General features: G+C 43.2%; 1 protein-coding gene and 1 long non-coding RNA gene across 3 annotated transcripts in view; one reads left to right on the top strand and one right to left on the bottom strand.

The window, feature by feature from the left end:
• Positions 1-5,631: 5,631 nt before the first annotated feature.
• On the bottom strand, positions 5,632-8,155 carry LOC147364361 (uncharacterized). The gene is made up of 2 exons (XR_015134396.1): positions 7,925-8,155; positions 5,632-6,909 (listed from the first exon to the last, which is right to left on the bottom strand). It is a non-coding gene; the product is annotated as an uncharacterized LOC147364361 (long non-coding RNA).
• Positions 8,156-11,891: 3,736 nt separating this feature from the next.
• The window catches only part of SLC28A2 (solute carrier family 28 member 2), a 35,052-nt gene continuing 28,397 nt past the window's right edge, over positions 11,892-18,546 (top strand). Inside the window, exons 1-3 of one of the 2 annotated variants that reach the window (XM_086320703.1) lie at positions 11,892-12,058; positions 13,603-13,694; positions 13,829-13,917. In XM_086320703.1, the coding sequence (XP_086176829.1) occupies positions 13,614-13,694; positions 13,829-13,917 (170 nt within the window). In that variant the 5' untranslated portion in view covers positions 11,892-12,058; positions 13,603-13,613. The remainder of the gene's footprint in view (positions 12,059-13,602; positions 13,695-13,828; positions 13,918-18,546) is intronic. The other variant, XM_086320704.1, reaches the window with a different exon arrangement.

Genomic DNA, 18,546 nt, shown 5'->3' on the forward strand with positions numbered 1-18,546 from the left:
ACTCAACTGTTATGCTTCTCTTCTCTCAAGGATCATAGACCTTCAAGTTCTGCCTCCATTGGTTGCTCTGCAATATTTTCTCCTGTTGATTTAAATATTTGTCTAACCTATTTTGGGGTCTTCCCTAGTGACTCAGTTGGTAAAGAATCTTGCAATGTAGGAGACCTGAGTTTGATCCCTGAGTCGGGAAGATCCTCTGGAGAAGGAAATGGCAACCCACTCCAGTATTCTTGCTTGGAGAATTCCGCAGACAGAGGAGCCTGGTGGGCTTCAGCCCATGGGGAGGCAAAGAGCTGGACACAACTGTGCGACTAACTTTCACTTTCTAGCCTTTTTAGTTGTTCTCAGGAGGAGGACAGAAATGGTATGAACCTAACAGAAGCAGAAGATATTAAGAAGAGGGGGCGAGAATACATAGAAGAACTATACAGAAAGATCTTCATGACCCAGATAATCACGATGGTGTGATCACCCACCCAGAGCCAGACAACCTGGAATGCAAAGTCAAGTGGGCCTTAGGAAGTATCACTACTCAACAAAGCTCGTGGAGGTGATGGGATTCCAGTTGAGCTATTTCAAATCTTAAAGATGATGCTGTGAAAGTGATGCACTCAATATGCCAGCAAATTTGGAAAACTCAGCAGTGGCCACAGGACTGGAAAAGGTCAGTTTTCATTCCAATCCCAAAGAAAGACAATGCCAAAGAATGCTCAAACTATCGCACAATTGCATTCATCTCACATGCTAGTAAAGTAATGCTCAAAATTCTCCAAGCCAGACTTCAACAGTACGTGAACCGAGAACTTCCAAATGTTCAAGCTGGATTTAGAAAATTCAGAGGAACCAGAGATCAAATTCCCAACATCTGTTGGATCATCGAAAAAGCAAGAGAGCTCCAGAAAAACATATATTTCTACTTTATTGACTATGCCAAAGCCTTTGACTGTGTGGATCACAACAAACTATGGAATATTCTTAAAGAGATGGGAATACCAGACCACCTGACCTGCCTCCTGAGAAATCTGTATGCAGGTTAGGAAGCAACAGTTAGAACCAGACGTGGAACAAGAGACTGGTTCCAAATTAGGAAAGGAGTACATCAAGGCTGTATATTGTCATCCTGCTTTTTTAACTTATATGCAGAGTACATTATACGAAATGCCAGCCTAGAAGAAGCACAAGCTGGAATCAAGACTGTCAGAAGAAATCTCAATAACCTCAGATATGCAGATGACACCATCCTTATGGCAGAAAGTGAGGAGGAACTGAGGAGCCTCTTGATGAAAGTGAGAGTGAAAAAGCTGGCTTAAAACTGAACATTCAGAAAACTAAGATCATGGCAATTGGTCCCATCACTTCATGGCAAATAGACGGGGAAACAATGAACAGTGACAGACTTTATTTTGGGGGGCTCCAAAATCACTGCAGATGGTGACTGCAGCCATGAAATTAAAAGACGCTTGCTCCTTGAAAAAAAAAGCTATGACCAACATAGATAGCATATTAAAAAGCAGAGACATTACTTTGCCGACAAAGGTCCATCTAGTCAAAACTGTGGTTTTTCCAGTAGTTATGTATGGATGTGAGAGCTGGACCATAAAGAAAGCTAAACACCGAAGAATTGGTACTTTTGATGTGTGATGTTAGAGAAGACTCTTGAGAGTCCCTTGTACTTCAAGGAGATGAAATCAGTCAATCCTAAAGGAAATCAACCCTGAATATTCATTGGAAGGACTGATGCTGAAGCTGAAGCTCCAATACTTTGGCCACCAGATGCGAAGAACGGACTTACTGGAAAAGACCCTGATGCTGGGAAAGATTAAAGGCGGGAGGAGAAGGGGACGACAGAGGATGAGATGGTTGGATGGTATCACCAACTCGATGGATATGAGTTTGAGCAAGCTCCGACTGTTGGTGATGGACGGGGAGGCGTGACATGCTGCAGTCCATGGGGTTGCAAAGAGTTAGACATGACTGAATGACTGAACTGACTGAGAATGAGTTTGAGAGATTTCATAATCATATTGTTTTCAGATGCGACCTTTACAATGTCTTTAATTTTCCTGAGTTTCTATAGGGACTTACAATAATAGCCTACAATTCTAAGTTTTCCTACTGTTTTTCAAATTATCTTTCCATTAGTATATCAAATTTTCTTAATAATCTTGTGAAATAGTGAAAGGTTGTGAAAGGTTGTTGTTGAATCACGCGAATACACCGGGATTCTTGGCCCCCGGAGGAGGAGAATTCAACCCGGGGCCAGAGACGAGGCTTGATGGCTCAGAGCTTTTGTGTAATAAAGTTTTATTAAAGTATAAAGGAGATAGAGAAAGCTTCTGACATAGGCATCAGAAGGGGGCAGAAAGAGTACCCGCTTGCTAGTGTTAACAATGAAGTTATATAATCCAAAGACTATCTGGAGGTTGTAAAGACCTCATCAGACCTACTCCCATAATTTACATTTTAAGATAACACTGTCCTCAGGCAAGATACATCCTTGTAAAGACCAGGTCTACTCCCATAATTAACATTTTAAGATAACAGAAGGTTGAATCCAAAGACTGTCCTTAGGCAGGATACATTATTGTTATATAATCCTAAGGAATGTGGAGAAAGAAAAAAAGTTTGTCCTTTCTTCCTCCTTGAGAATTCCAGATCCCTCTCTCCTTGGGGATCCCTAGACTCCCTATCAACCTGCCTAGGAACTGACTCTCTCATTCCCCCCTTTTCTTTTTAGGAGGATTATGTTGCCTAGGGAAAAGGGGCATCGTTCTCATTCCATAACTACTTCCAAGCTGACTGGGGCGTTGTCCCTAAATTGGTGAGGCAACATATTTTCCTAATCCTCATATTGAGGATATCTGATCCAGGGGGCCCAAATAGTAGCTGGAGGAAGCTACAGCAGTAGCAGGAGTTTGAGCAACCATTTGTAACTTAAAAGCTTTCATGCGGCTAGAAACAAATCCAGTTATACAATTACAGATACAAACAGCAAAAACACAACATTCAGAATCAAAATTAAAAGTCACATCATGTCCATAGTTAAAGTGCAAAGTGTTGCACCAGTCCATTTTAGGGTTGGTAGATGTCATCAGATGAAGAAGAGGCATCGCATGTGATTGTTGTCGAAGGTATTCACAGACTTGGAGAAAGTCTTTTCCTTGAAGTGGGGATGTCCACCACGGGAAGCCTTCCACTGACGAAGAGGGGAGCGCTCCGCAGACCCAGCAGTTAGACCGATTGTGGAATGCAGCATAGGAGTGAGCCCAGGACAGGAAGGCAGTGTCTTGAGGATCCAACGGCAGACTCAGGATATTTGGAGTCAGCAGAAGTAGACTCACATAGATTATCAGGCCCATCCACTGCCCTGTGCTTAACTCTAGAGCTCGGGTCAGGGCCACAAGCTCCGCTAACAGAGCACTGGTTCCCTGGGGGAGAGATTTTGCTTCCAAAACCTGTTCAGCAGTCACCACGGCGTAACCTGCTTTACGCTTTCCATCCCGAACAAAAGAATTGCCATCTGTAAATATTTCCATGTCAGGATTGTCTAATGGGGTATCCTTTAGATCCTACCAAGCTGCATAGTTTAAAGTTAGGAATTGAGAACAATCGTGGTCAGGTGTTTCATTTTCCTTCTCAGGAAGGAAAGTGGCAGGATTTAAATTTCCACAAACTTTAAGCTTAGTTACTAGTCCTTCTAACAACAATGACTGATACTTAAGAAGCCTACTGTCTGTCATCCAAATATTAACCTTAGAATTTAAGATTCCACTCACATCATGAGAAGTCAGTACAGTAAGGTTTCGTCCATTAATTACTTTTAAAGCTTCAGGTGCTAATAAAGCCGCTGCCCCAATTACTCTTAGGCAGTGGGGCCACCCACATGAAACTACATCTAATTCTCTGCTTAGATAAGCAATAGGTTGCTGGTTTGACACACAACCCTCGGGGTTGTGTCAAAACTCCCAATGCCACACCTTTTCTTTCAGTGACAAATTAAATTCTGACCCTGTGGGCAAGCTCAGAGCTGGAGCTTGCAGGAGAGCAGTCTGAAGAACCTTAAAAGCCTTTTGAGTTTCCGGAGACCAAACCAGTTTGTCGGTTTGGGCCTGCTGAGTTTCAGCTATAAGTTTATATAAAGGCCGGGCAAGTTCCCCGTAACCCGGAATCCAAATGCGACAGTAACCTGTGATTCCCCAAAATCCTCTCAATTGTCTTAAAGTCATAGGTAGGGAATGATTTAGTATAGGTTTAATTCTCTCAGGGCCTATGGCCCTAGTCCCTTCTGATATGATTAGGCCCAGATATCTAACCGATTGTTGACAAAGCTGAGCCTTTTCTCTTGATGCCTTGTAACCACAGTCTGCCAGAAAGTTTAAGAAATCTTCTGAGGCTCGCGAACAAGCTTCCTCTGTCTCAGCACAGAGCAAAATATTGTAACACTACTGCTTCAGAGCTATTAAAGTTTTGTAGATCCCGTGACAAACTTTGTCCAAATAGGTGAGGACTATCACGAAATCCCTGGGGCAAAACTGTCCAGGTTATCTGAGCAGCTGATTGTGTAGGGTCTTCAAAGGCAAATAGAAATTGACTTTCTTCCGCCAAAGGAACTGAATAGAAGGCATCCTTTAAATCAATTACTGAGAAATATTTGGCCCATTCAGGAATTTCAGACAATAGAGTATAAGGATTAGGTACCACGGGGTGTGAAGGAACTACAGCCTCATTTATTATTCGTAAATCTTGAACTAGTCTCCAATTACCATTCAATTTCTTTATATCCAAAATAGGAGTGTTGCTAGGACTGTTACAGGGAATTAATAGTCCCTGCTCCTTTAAATTTTCAATGATGGGTTTTAACCCTTCCTTAACTTCAGGTTTCAGTGGATACTACTTCTTATGTGGAAATACGTGTGGGTCTTTGAGCTTAACAACTACAGGAATAGCATTTTGTGCTCGACCCACAGATTTTCCATCAGTCCATACTCTAGGATTTACATTTTGTTCAACTAAAGGGAGAGAAAGGGAGGGCTCCATATTCATGAAAATAGAGGCATGGACCTTGCTCAGTATATCCCTCCCCAAAAGAGGTGAGGGAGATTCTGGCACGATCAGAAAACTCATGTGAAAACAGCACAGAATCCCAGTTGCAAGATAAAGAATAACTGAAATAATACCTTTTGGCTCGTCCAGACAGTCCCATTACGGAAGCGGATCGGAAAGAAAGTGGGCCAGGGGCTTCAGTAAGCACAGAATAAGTTGCCCCAGTATCTAAAAGGAAATCGACGGATTGGCCCCCCACAATTATTAATATCCGGGGTTCCTCAGGTGTAATTAGGACGGGAGCTTGTGTGGGGACCCCCGGGCACCTTCAGTCCTGATTGTCTTGAGTCCGACCCTGGAGACCTACGACTCTGGGGGCAGTCTCTCTTCCAGTGTAGTCCTTTGCAGACCGGACATGGAGCCGGGGGCGGCTTAGATGCCTGAGGGCAATCCTGCTTGAGGTGCCCCTCCTTTCCACAGTAATAGCAAGCCCATCCCTTTTCACCTGGGTCCCTCTGGGCATTTTTCTCAGGCTGTTTAAGAACGTTTTTCATAGCCATGGCGAAGGCTTCTGCCTTTTCCTTTGTCTTTTTTTTTTTTTTGCCTTTCTTTATTTTCCTCATATTCCCTACCATAATAGACTGTCTGAGCCAGTTGTAACAGAGTATCTAAAGACTGATTTTGTCCATACGCCCTTTTTAGTAGCTTATGGCGGATATCTGGAGCCGACTGAGTGAGAAATCTATCCTTTAAGATCACTTTTCCCACTTCACTTTCAGGATCAATCTCAGTGAATCTTCGAAGGGCTTCTTTCAGTCTATCTAGGAATTTACCAGGAGCTTCCTTCTCCTCCTGTTCTATGTCTGCCAATTTGCCATAGTTTAAAGGCTTAGAACACACCTGCCTAAGTCCTTCAAGAATACATCTAACAAAATGACTCTGATCCCATTTTCCTTTAGCTGTGTTGTAGTCCCAGTCTGGTTCTATAGTTGGGACCGCTTGATTCCCAGTGGGGAGTTCTCCCTCTTCCCTACTGATTCATTACCAAGCCATTCATCTCCATAAGCAACCACTTTCCCCAAAACTCGAGTCTTTGACTCGGGAGTCAGCGTTTGTCCCAAGATATACATCACATGCTTCCAAGTGAGGTCATAAAACAGAGTAACACCTTTAAAAGCTCTAATATATTTTTCTGGGTCCTCTAAATAGTCTCCCAGATCCTCCTTGATTCTTTGTATTTCTTGATAAGAGAAAGGCTTATTAACTCTCACAGACTGATTATTTCTCCCGGTGGATGTTTCATAAAGAGGCAACAGCTTGTGTGGCTGTTCCTCAGTCTCCCTGGCTGCTCTGCGCATATGATCCCAGGGATAGATTGGAGAAACCTGTTTTTCCTCTTCTCTTTGTCTCCTGTCCTCCATCTCATCTCTTACTTCAATGGTCTGAGTTTCTACTGAAACCAGAGTAGTCTGAGGTCGTACTGAGACAGGAGTTGTTTGGACTTCCATGTGGGCAGTTTGAATCCCAGTTTGGAGTCCCAGGTATGGGGGCAAAGTAAGAGGACAGTAGGGAGCTGAAGGTTTCACACCCAAATCTATACCCTTAGGACATAAGTCTGGCATATTTCGCAGAGAGAAAAAGGGCAACACATATGCTACTTCTACCCATTAGGTCTAATTGTAGAACAGTATTATACTTAAGAGACCCTTCAACTGGCCACCGTTCGCCATCCTCCAATGGATACCGTGGCCATGCGGTATCACATAGGAAGACCAGGTGTGTCTTCTTTAAGCCCTGGGGATCAAGTCTATCCCAGTTTTTCAGGATACAGTTCAAAGGAGTGAGGCTGGAATTGTTAGCTCCCATCTGTAAGAGAGAAAAAAAGTGACCAGCACCATTTTTCTACCAGAGGCATCCCTCCCTGCTCTAGATGGGGATGTAGACAGACGTTACACCAAAAGCTTTTCCTTCCTGGTCGGACTTAGTCTGTCCCTTACTGATGCAGGTGCCAAACTCGTCCCTCCCGGTTCTACCACCGAGATGGGGTGGGGATGTACCAGGAGTAGACTTGATAGCATCCCTACTTGACGTCCAGCTCTTCACCTTTAACCTTGCTTGCCTCTGATGTCACCCGGGGTGAATCAGAGTAACCTTCTGGAATGCCTCCCAAGCTAAGACCACTGTGGGAAACATTCGTCACCTGAGTGCCCATGCACGACCCTGAGTATTTCCTGACCACAATAAGACCGGCACGAACATGAAACTGAGATGTTCTTTCCAAGCATCACCACACCAGTATAACAGCCTCCTCTGATCTAAGAGCCAGTGTTACCAAAGGAAAAAAACTCATGGCAGTCCCAATGTGAGTAACCTTTAACCTCAGAGATGTTCTGGGAACTAGAGCTCCATCTAACTTCTGACCTTTCGATTCCTAGCGAGGCTAGGCGCTTTATCGGCTACCAATCCAAGTTTGGGACCTAAGCCACAGTACACAATAACAGTATAGATCACAAATCCCTTGAAAGTCTATGATCTGATAGATTAAGTTAGTACTTCTAATTCCCAAGGAGTTATGAAATGGTCAAAGAGACCGAAAAGTTTGACCGAGAAAGGAGAGTTCAGTCCACACGCTTTGCCCATTTCTGGTCGGTTCCCGAAGGAGACATTGGGTGCCTCTTGGCATTGGCAGGTCGGTATAACGCCCCGACAGGTTTCTGCCATAAGCCATATAAGATCACCATGGAACAGCAGAGCAGGGCTCCTTACTTGCTTCACTCAGGGCATGCCATTCATTCACACAAGCACACGGTAGAGTTAGTAAAGCACAGCAGAAAACGTGTTCTCTAAGTGAACAAAGAACTAAAGCTCCAAGCATCCTTACCTTGTCCTGAAGGATCCCGGACGAGCCCCCAAGATGAAAGACTGTGAAAGGTTGTTGTTGAATCACGCGAATACACCGGGATTCTTGGCCCCCAGAGGAGGAGAATTCAACCCGGGGCCAGAGACGAGGCTTGATGGCTCAGAGCTTTTGTGTAATAAAGTTTTATTAAAGTATAAAGGAGATAGAGAAAGCTTCTGACATAGGCATCAGAAGGGGGCAGAAAGAGTACCCGCTTGCTAGTGTTAACAATGAAGTTATATAATCCAAAGACTATCTGGAGGTTGTAAAGACCTCATCAGACCTACTCCCATAATTTACATTTTAAGATAACACTGTCCTCAGGCAAGATACATCCTTGTAAAGACCAGGTCTACTCCCATAATTAACATTTTAAGATAACAGAAGGTTGAATCCAAAGACTGTCCTTAGGCAGGATACATTATTGTTATATAATCCTAAGGAATGTGGAGAAAGAAAAAAAGTTTGTCCTTTCTTCCTCCTTGAGAATTCCAGATCCCTCTCTCCTTGGGGATCCCTAGACTCCCTATCAACCTGCCTAAGAACTGACTCTCTCAATAGCATTGGACAATTAGGCAGGGCAGAAATAACAGAAGAGGTCCAGAGAGGCAAAATGAGTTGCTCTAGGTTACAGAATATAACATACATTTACTCTGCTAGGCTTTGTATGTGTGTGTGTGTGTGTGTGTGTGTATACAAATGCATGGAACTAGGGAAACAGAGATATATCTTCCTGTTTTGGTGTTGGTTATCATCATCTTCACACCCAATGTCCGAAATCTGTTTGTTTCACTTATTTTACAAATATTTATTAAATATTCATGTATTTATTTTATTTTTTGGCTGTGGTGGGTCTTCATTGCTACATGTGGGCTTTTCTCTAGTTGCAGCAAGACAGGGGCTACTCACTAGTTGCAGTGCGTGGACTCACTGTGCTGGCTTCTCTTGTTGTAGAGCACAGGCTCAAGGTGAGTGGGCTTAGTGGTTGTGGCACAAGGGGGCTTAGTTGCTTCTCAGCATGTGGGATCTTCCTGGACCAGGGATTGAACTGGTGTCCCCTGCATTGCAAAGTGAATTCTTAACCACTGGACCACCAGGGAAGCCCCACAAATATTTATTGATTGCCTAATATTGTGGCGGGCTTCTTTCATGGCTCAGCGGTAAAGAATGCACCTGCCAGTGCAGGAGATGTGTATTCAATCTCTGAATTGGGAAGATCTCCTGGAGAAGGAAGTGATAATCCACTATACGGGGAGCCTGTCAGGGTGTAATCCATGGGGTTGAAAAAGAGTTGGACACAACTTGGTGACTAAACAACAACAACAACAATATTGTGGCAGATCTTGAGTCTGGGGATCAGTTCAGTTCAGTTGCTCAGCCGATTCTTTGTGACCCCATGGACTGCAGCACACCAGGCTTCCCTGTCCATCACCAGCTCCCAGAGCTTGCTCAAACTCATGTCCATTGAGTTGGTGATGCCATCCAACCATCTCATCCTCTGTCGTCCCCTGCTCCTCCCGCCTTCAATCTTTCTCAGCATCAGGGTCTTTTCCAATGAGTCTGTTAATGAGACCATTCTTAGCATCTGGTGGCCCAGGGAAGGCTCAGTTACCAGGGTTACAGTGGCAAATAAGATAAAGAGCCTGTGCTTGATGAAATCATAGTCTAGTGGGAAACAAGTAGACATGTAGAGTACTAAATGCTCTATAGACCTCTGCAAAAGCATGTTGCAGCAGGAGTGTGGGGAAAGGGGTCTGAAGTCTGAACTGGAGAGAATTTGGAAAACTTCACTGAAAACAGTGGTCTTGCAACAGAGACTTGGTGGTACAGGAATTTGCTAGGTAAATAAAAATCGGCTCAAAACTTAACGTTGAAAAAAACTAAGATCATGGCATCCGGTCCCATCACTTCGTGGCAAATAGCAGGGGAAAAGGTGCAGGCAGTGAGATTTTATTTTTTGGGCTCCAAAATCACTGTGGACAGTGACTGCAGCCATGACATGAAAAGAAGCTTGCTCCTTGGAAGAAAAGCTATGACAAACCTGCTGCTGCTGCTGCTGCTGCTAAGTCTCTTCAGTCGTGTCCAACTCTGTGCGACCCCATAGATGGAAGCCCACCAGGCTCCCCCGTCCCTGGGATTCTCCAGGCAAGAACACTGGAGTGGGTTGCCATTTCCTTCTCCAATGCATGAAAGTGAAAAGTGAAAGTGAAGTCGCCCGGTCGTATCCGACTCTTAGCGACCCCATGGACTGCAACCTTCCAGGCTCCTCCATCCATGGGATTTTCCAGGCAAGAGTACTGGAGTGGGGTGCCATTGCCTTCTCCGATGACAAACCTAGACAGTATTAAAAAGCAGAGACATTACTTTGGCAACAAAGGTCCATATAATCAAAGGTTTAGTTTTTCCGCTAGTCATGTATGAATGTGAGAGTTGGATCATAAAGAAGGCAGAGCACCAAAGAGTTGATGCTTTTGAACTATGGTGCTGGAGAAGACTCTTGAGAGTCACTTGGACTGTAAGGAGATCCAACCAGTCAATCCTAAAGGAAATCAACTATGAATATTGATTGGAAGGACTGATGATGAAGCTGAAGCTCCAATACTTTGGCCACATAATGCAAAGAGCTGACTCATTGGAAAAGACCCTGATGCTGGGAAAGATTAAAAGCAAAAGGAGAGGAAGGCTTCAGGATGAGATGGTTAGATAACATCACCAACTCAATGGATATAAATGTGAGCAAACTGCAGGAGATAGTGGAGGACAGAAAAGGCTGACATGCTGCAGTCCATGGAGTCACAGAGTCAGACAGGACTTAGCAACTGAAGAACAACAACAGCAATAGACAGCGGTAGCGTGTCAGAGGCAGAAGGAACAGCATCTGCAAACATATGACTATACAGGCAGAATGAAACATCAAATGTTTAGGGAACAACATATTGCTCAGTATTACTGGTGGGTAGGAGCAAGAAGAAATTAGATTATTTTGAACAATTTTGGAGAATTACTTCCTCCCTTTCATTTACTCCCTCCATGCCCCACCAGTCATCACTCCTTATAGATTTGTTTCTTCCTCTGCATCCACTGCTTTGGTTAGAGCCTCTCCATGTCCGACCTGGACTAGCTTTTGTCTCCTGACTGGTCTTCCTGTCCCCAACAGGCATCCTTCCAGTCCCTCCTCTTGCCTCACCACTTGGCTCCAGATAAGACCAAACGTTCAGCCTGGCACTTGATTGCATCTCCAGACATCTCTTGATAAACCATCATGATCTCTTTCATATTTTCTCCTTTCATTCCTTAACTAATTTCTTACTTTTATTTTGTCCCTCCTTCATTAATTTCCCCAAAAATATCCCCTTATTCTTTAGCTGTATTTTTACAGCCTTGTTAGTATGACAGGAAGGCTTCATTGTCTGTGCCTTTTCTGTGTGTTTCTCCCTCTTGTAGTATATCTTTCCTGTTCTCTGTCAGTGATTCTCTGCTTACCTTTCAAGAATTTCCTGGCTCAGGACCAATGGAACCAGCTGTGTAAAGCCTTTTTTGACACGTCTTTCCTCACTGATTTGTAATTCCTTCACAGTAGAGACAGTATCCCATTCATCTTTGTGTCCTCAGCACCCAGAGCCATGCCAGGGTGATCGTGTGTACTTAATAAATATTTGTTAAGTGGATTAGCAAAAGACTTCCTAGCAGTCATTTGGAATCAAATCTTGTGCAGTCCTGTGTTCCGTTGTTTTCGAAGAACTATCTTCCCAGTACCAAATGATGATCCATTTTCTGAGGGCAGAGATCTTTCTCTTACTTTTCTACTTATTTTTCTCCCCTGTGCCTAGTTCAGTACTGGACAGTGCTTTTACTGAAGTGCCTGTTAGAAATTCCTGCAGAATTCTTAGACCTGACCCTGCAAAACAGTCTTTAAAGCATATAAATATTTAACTTGAGACATTGCACTCCTTCTCTACAGGCAAGGGCAAGCACGGCAAGGGAGGGCCCAGGGGCAAAAATGAGCCAATCGGAATCACCCTCCCTCATTCCCAGCCCTGACTTCAGAGTCAGGGTAGCATGGAACTGAGTTCTTTCTGTCCTCTCTGAGGCACCAGAAGAAGTCTACAAACTGGAGTAAGTAATTATCTTGGGGGAGGGCAGGAACCTGATTTGCCAGATTTTTTAATTGAGCCTACTGAGACCAAGTTCAAGTAGGTCTATATCTATGCAGGAAGGCCCTGATTTATAAAACAAAAGTTATCCATTTATGATGCTTAATGAAATTATATTTAAATGGTTGAAAGGATCACCGTAAAACAAAAACAAAACACAATTCCATAGGGAAGGAAAATTTCTATAAAGTAAAAAAAAAGTCTTAAATGAACGTGTATTATGACTTTGAATGTTTAGATAAAGGTTGCTTATAGTGAGCTCAAGTGCTTGTTTTGTTTCTTTTTCTTAAATGGATGATTCCAGTAAATGAGCTTGTACCTTTTGCTGGATCTTCACTGCTCTAAATAGGCTTTCTCTAGTTGGCACCCCACTCCAGTACTCTTGCCTGGAAAATCCCATGGACAGAGGAGCCTGGAAGGCTGCAGTCCATGGGGTAGCTAAGCGTCGGACACGACTGAGCGACTTCACTTTCACTTTTCACTTTCATGCATTGGAGAAGGAAACGGCAGCCCACTCCAGTGTTCTTGCCTGAAGAATCCCAGGGACGGGGGAGCCTGGTGGGCTTCCGTCTCTGGGGTCGCACAGAGTAGGACACGACTGAAGTGACTTAGCAGCAGTTGTGGCCAGCAGGGGCTACTTTTCACTGCAGTGCATGGGCTTGCTGCAGTGGCTTCTCTTGTGGTGGAGCACAGGCTCTAGACGCAAGGGCTTCATAGTTGTGGCTCTCAGGCTCTAGAGCAAGGGCTCAGTTCTTGTGCCACACGAGCTTAGCTGCTCTGCAACAAGTAGAATCTTCCCGAATCAGGGATCGAACCTGCATCCCCTGCATTAGCTGACAGTTTCTCAACCAGGGGACCACCAGGGAAGTCCTGCTTTATTTCTTTATTCTCTCATTTTGTTTTGAAACTTTCTTTATTGGGGATAATTAACACTCATCCTGATTATTCCATGTGTAGGTTTCTTTTCTCTCATGAGGAACTCTCTTAGATACTCCAGAAATGATTGTCATGCTGCATTATGGTCAGGAACTTGAAAGTCTGTTCATCTTGGTTTTCTCAGTAATGTGTTGTGGGCATGGTCTTCCCAGCCCTCTGCCGCCTTGTTTTCTTCTTAGTGCAGCTCAGTGGGGCCTCCTGGAGGCTAACAGGAGTAGTTGCCCTCTCGCTCTTCCTCAAGGAAACTGAAGACAGTCCTTTTTAGTCCAAGTCCTGGAGCCTTTTGTGAGCCACTGATTCATGTCAATTCCCCTGCCCTTCATTTCTCTTCTATGTTATTTCCCCTTCCTTAACCACTGACAATAGAAAGTAGAAGCCTATACTTCATTGTTCATTATTTTAGAATTATGCTTCCAATCTTCTCTGTTCTCAGTCCTTAAAGAAGTCAGCTAAATCTCTACATATTTTTAGTTTTGTTTTTCCTGTGGATAACTGGCCCTAAAAGTTCTATCCAGTCTCACATTACAGAACAACTAATCTTCCACTCTTGGCTCTGAATTTGTCTTTCAGGAGAACAGGAGATGGAGAAAACAAATGGAAAAGAGGCCTTTGCTCTGACCACTGTGGAGACTGGCATACAGAACCCAGGGCTGGAACTCACGGTAACTCACCAGTTTAGTTTCTGCACGTCTCTGTTGACTGACGCATGGCCTCACATAGGATATTTGGCTGCTTGCAATCCCTGTCACCCCTGACAGGGCCTTAGGACTGACCTCAATCCTACCTCTGCTTACAGGAAGAAGGGATAAATCCTGAGGGAAGCAAGAGGGCTGAAGAACAAGGACACAGCCTTAAGGGTGGATTGGAACCTCCCACACGACTGAGGTACAGGTGTTCTAGCGTTGATTCAGTTGGGGCCTAGGGTTGGCTAGTGTGGTCAGTGGATTTAGAAGAGGTCAGGCTTGCCCTGTTCTCAAGAGCTGGTGATCTTATTGTGGAAATAAGATTCATAGCCATGTGCCATTACCATGTGCATGTATCTATTTTTATGTAATTAATTGTTAAATATACCTGGGCCATAAGTAATGAGTTCAGTAGTATCAGCATTGGTTGGACTGGCAACAAAAATAACAACAATGAGAATAACAACAACCAACAATTATTGAGTATTTACTATTGTACAGAATGCTTTATGTAATTAATTCATTTAATTTTCACAACAGGTAGATACTAATTTTCATCCCCTTTTTCAATTAGAAAATTGAGGCTTATAATTTTTTTATTATTTATTTATTTTTGGCTGCACCACAGAGCTTGGAGGATCTTAGTTCCATGACCAGGGATTGAACCCAGGACCTCAGCAAGGGAAAGTGCTGAGTCCTAACCACTGGACCTCCAGGGAATTCCCCCATAGAATCTTAAAAAAAATAGCTCTTCTGAAATACTCAGATTTGGGGATGAGGAAAAAGAGAAATCAGAAATTTAAAAAAACCAGAGAAGGAACCACCAAGAGAGATAATAAAATTTAAAAAAATACAATCTCTGAAGTCAAAAGAGAAAAAAGTGTCAACGATGAAAGTACAATTAACCTTCAATGTTCTGTGTAATAGTCAAGGAAGGAGTGAGAACTGTCTTTGAATTTGGTCATGGTCGTAGTCACAGAAGTAAAGTCTGTAGAAGTTGTTGGAGTAAAATAGGTTAGATGGAAGCTGTATTCCCTGGTGTGGAAAAGAGTCTGTATTTATTAAAACAACAACAACAACAACAACAACAACACAGAAGTCATACATTGAGAAGCTTAGAAGAGGATACTGGATAGTTTCTAAAGGGAATACACGGATATATGTTTCTTTCTTCTCTCTATTTTTGAGAGTTAACTTAGTGACTTCATAGAGAAAGCAAGCTTGATTTTTAAAATTTCTTTTCTCCAGAATTTCACTTCTATATTCAAATGGATATATATCAGTTGATATGCATCAGTGTGGACATTACTACTTTGTATTTTTGTTTTTCCACTTACTTTATATATCACATTTTAATGAGTTAACAGTAAGCTTTCTATAATTGACCAGGAATTGAACCTGGGCACTCACCAGTGAAAGCATGGAGTCCTAAACCCTGGATCACCAGGGAACTCCCTGAATATTTTTCAATGATTCCATTTTATCTATTTTGTTGGTTTATTAGGTATAATTCTTTGTTTTGCTATATTAGTAGTTGGTTTGGAGTTTGTGATATATATTTTCAACTTATCAAGTCTGCCTTCAAGTGATATTATACCTCATCATATATAGTATAAGAACTTTATAGTAGTTTACTTCTGTTTGTCCCTTTCCAGCCTTTATATTACCATTGTTTATGTTTATACATTTTACTTCCATACATTATAAATTACATTTTGTTTGGTCACTCAGTTGTGTCCAACTCTTTGCAGCCCCATGGACTGCAGCACTCCAGGCTTCTCTGTCCTTTCCCTGTCCTTCACCATCTCCCGGAGCTTGCTCAAGCTCACGTCCATTGAATCAGTGATGCTATCCAACCATCTTATCCTCTGTCATCCCCTTCTGCTCCTACCTTCTATCTTTCCCAGCATCAGTCTTTTCTAATGAATTGGCTCTTCGCATCCAGTGGCCAAAGTTTTGGAGCTTCAGCTTCAGCATCAGTCCTGCATACTATAATATTATTATTTTTGTTTAAACATTGTTATCTTCCTATATGTTCTAACTTAAATATACCTGCACCTGCATGAATCCCTATCTTTTTCCCTCCTTTATCAGAAAGCTTACTCTCCCTGAGTCTGAAGCTAACCTCTTTACCTTTCTTCTTTTTTAATTTTGACTGCTTAGGCCCTTCGTTGCAGCATGTGGGCAGGGGCTTCTCACTGTGGTGCACGGGCTTTTCTTGTTGCAGAGAATGGACTCTAGAGTGTGTGGGCTCAGTAGCTTTTTAGTTCTCTCAGCAGGGATGGAACCCGAGTGCCCTGCATTGAAAGGGGGATTCTTAACCACTGGACCACCAGGGAAGCCCCTTACCCATCTTCTTAATCTCCTTATCCATCCTTCTCTGTCCCCTTCTAAGGGCCCTCTGTTTTCTACTTCTTCAATTACTCCTTCCCCATTAGACCCTCCCCCAATCTATCAGTTCAGTTCAGTTCAGTTGCTCAGTCGTGTCCGACTCTTTGCTACCCCATGAATTGCAGCACGCCAGGCCTCCCTGTCCATCACCAACTCCCAGAGCTTACTCAAACTCATGTCCATTGAGCCAGTGATGCCATCCAACCATCTCATCCTCTGTTGTCCCCTTCTCCTCCTGCCCCCAATCCCTCCCAGCATCAGAGTCTTTTCCAATGAGTCAACTCTTCTCATGAGGTGGCCAAAGTATTGGAGTTTCAGCTTTAGCATCAGTCCTTCCAAAGAACACCCAGGACTGATCTCCTTTAGAACGGACTGGTTGGATCTCCTTGCAGTCCAAGGGACTCTCAAGAGTCTTCTCCAACACCACAGTTCAAAAGCATCAATTCTTCGGTGCTCAGCTTTCTTCACAGTCCAACTTTCACATCCATACATGACCACAGGAAAAACCATAGCCTTGACTAGATGGACTTTTGTTGGCAAAGTAATATCTCTGTTTTTGAATATGCTATCTAGGTTGGTCATAACTTTCCTTCCAAGGAGTAAGTGTTTTGTAATTTCATGGCTGCAATCACCATCTGCAGTGATTTTGGAGCCCAGAAAAATAAAGTCTGACACTGTTTCCCCATCTATTTCCCATGAAGTGATGGGACCAGATGCCATGATCTTCATTTTCTGAATGTTGAGCTTTAAGCCAACTTTTTCACTCTCCTCTTTCACTTTCATCAAGAGACTTTTTAGTGCCTCTTCACTTTCTGCCATAAGGGTGGTGTCATCTGCATATCTGAGGTTATTGAGATTTCTCCCGGCAATCTTGATTCCAGCTTGTGCTTCTTCCAGCCCAGCGTTTCTCATGATGTACTCTGCATAGAAGTTAAATAAGCAGGGTGACAATATACAGCTTTGACGTACTCCTTTTCCTATTTGGAACCTGTCTGTTGTTCCATGTCCAGTTCTAACTGTTGCTTCCTGACCTGCATATAAGTTTCTCAAGAGGCAGGTCAGGTGGTCTGGTATTCCCATCTCTTTCAGAATTTTCCACAGTTTATTGTGATCCACACAGTCAAAGGCTTTGGCATAGTCAATAAAGCAGAAATAGATGTTTTTCTGGAACTCTCTTCCTTTTCCCATGATCCAGCAGATGTTGGCATCTGGTTCCTCTGCCTTTTCTAAAACCAGCTTAAACATCTGGAAGTACTGGGGTCCAGCCCCAGCAGGATCCAGGGGTACCCTCAGGATGATGGCTTAGGCGATAAGGATAGCAAAGCGGAGAGCAGGGCTTGATCTTCCTTGATTTACACGGAAAGCCAAGAAAGCTCCTGTGTTCCAAGGAGTCATCCTGAAAGAAGAACAGAGAAAGAAAAGGAGGGAAAAGGAAAAAAAGAATGACACGGGGAGACCAAGCTTCGGTGAGTGAGGCCCATAACTTTATTTTCAAAAGGAACTTTTATTACTTGACTTGTACATAAAGGGAAATGAAAGATGCAAAGTCATACAGAGTCAGCCCAAACATCACATCTGTTTTGTCTTTATCAAAACCAGGATTTTTTCTGCATACCTTTCCCATAAACAATGTTGTGTACATTATCTTCTGGCCTTGGAGGCCTGTGGACATTTTATGACCCTTTTTTGATAAAGGCTGCTCAGCCAGAAAACTTGTTTTCCCTTAAAGTGTTTCTTCTTTATTCCTCCCAGCCTCAGAAAGTACTAAACAGAGTTACATTCTCACAGAGCAAAGGTGCAGTGATCACAACAAAGAAAGAACCAATTAGCTCAAAGGTCTGATGTGGTTAATTCCAAGGCTGCTGCTTGTTTTTCTTACATTCCAACTATGTTAACCAATGCACTCCCAGGCACACAAAGGATAAGGGATACGGGCACTTGGCAGCAAGTATTGGCCCAATAATGAAGCCCTTTACCAGTACTATCTATTCTAATAATTTTTCATCCCTTAAAGGACTCTATGCTCATTAGGACTTTTAGAATGTTTTGGCTTCCCATGCCTTTCAAGGTTGGGGAGTTGTGAACAATCTTGTGTGTTAATTGCAAGAGTATGGATAAACCTGTCAGGCAAGCTAGAATGCCAACAGAGGGGTTAAAATAGAAATATTCCTTTCATGCCCAGAAGACTTATAAACTAAAGCCCTAAGTTGACTTTTTCCAGAGAAAGGTGGTCGGGGATAGCCCCCTGTTAATGTCAGAAGAGTTGGTGAAAGGCAAAAAGTAGTAAGACAGACAGATTCTGGTTTTGGGGTAGATGCTTGAGCAGATTCAGGGGGTCCCTTGAGTTCTGATCAGCCTTGCTCATCAGATCTCTTCCACATGACCTTGTCATGGGTGGGATCTCCCGTGGTGGCTCCTGGCATAAAGTTCAGGTTCATGT

This window comes from Bos grunniens, chromosome 10, assembly GCF_055505025.1.
Source record: "Bos grunniens cultivar Pamir isolate PY7600 chromosome 10, Bosgru_T2T1.0, whole genome shotgun sequence".
NCBI lineage: Eukaryota > Metazoa > Chordata > Mammalia > Artiodactyla > Bovidae > Bos > Bos grunniens.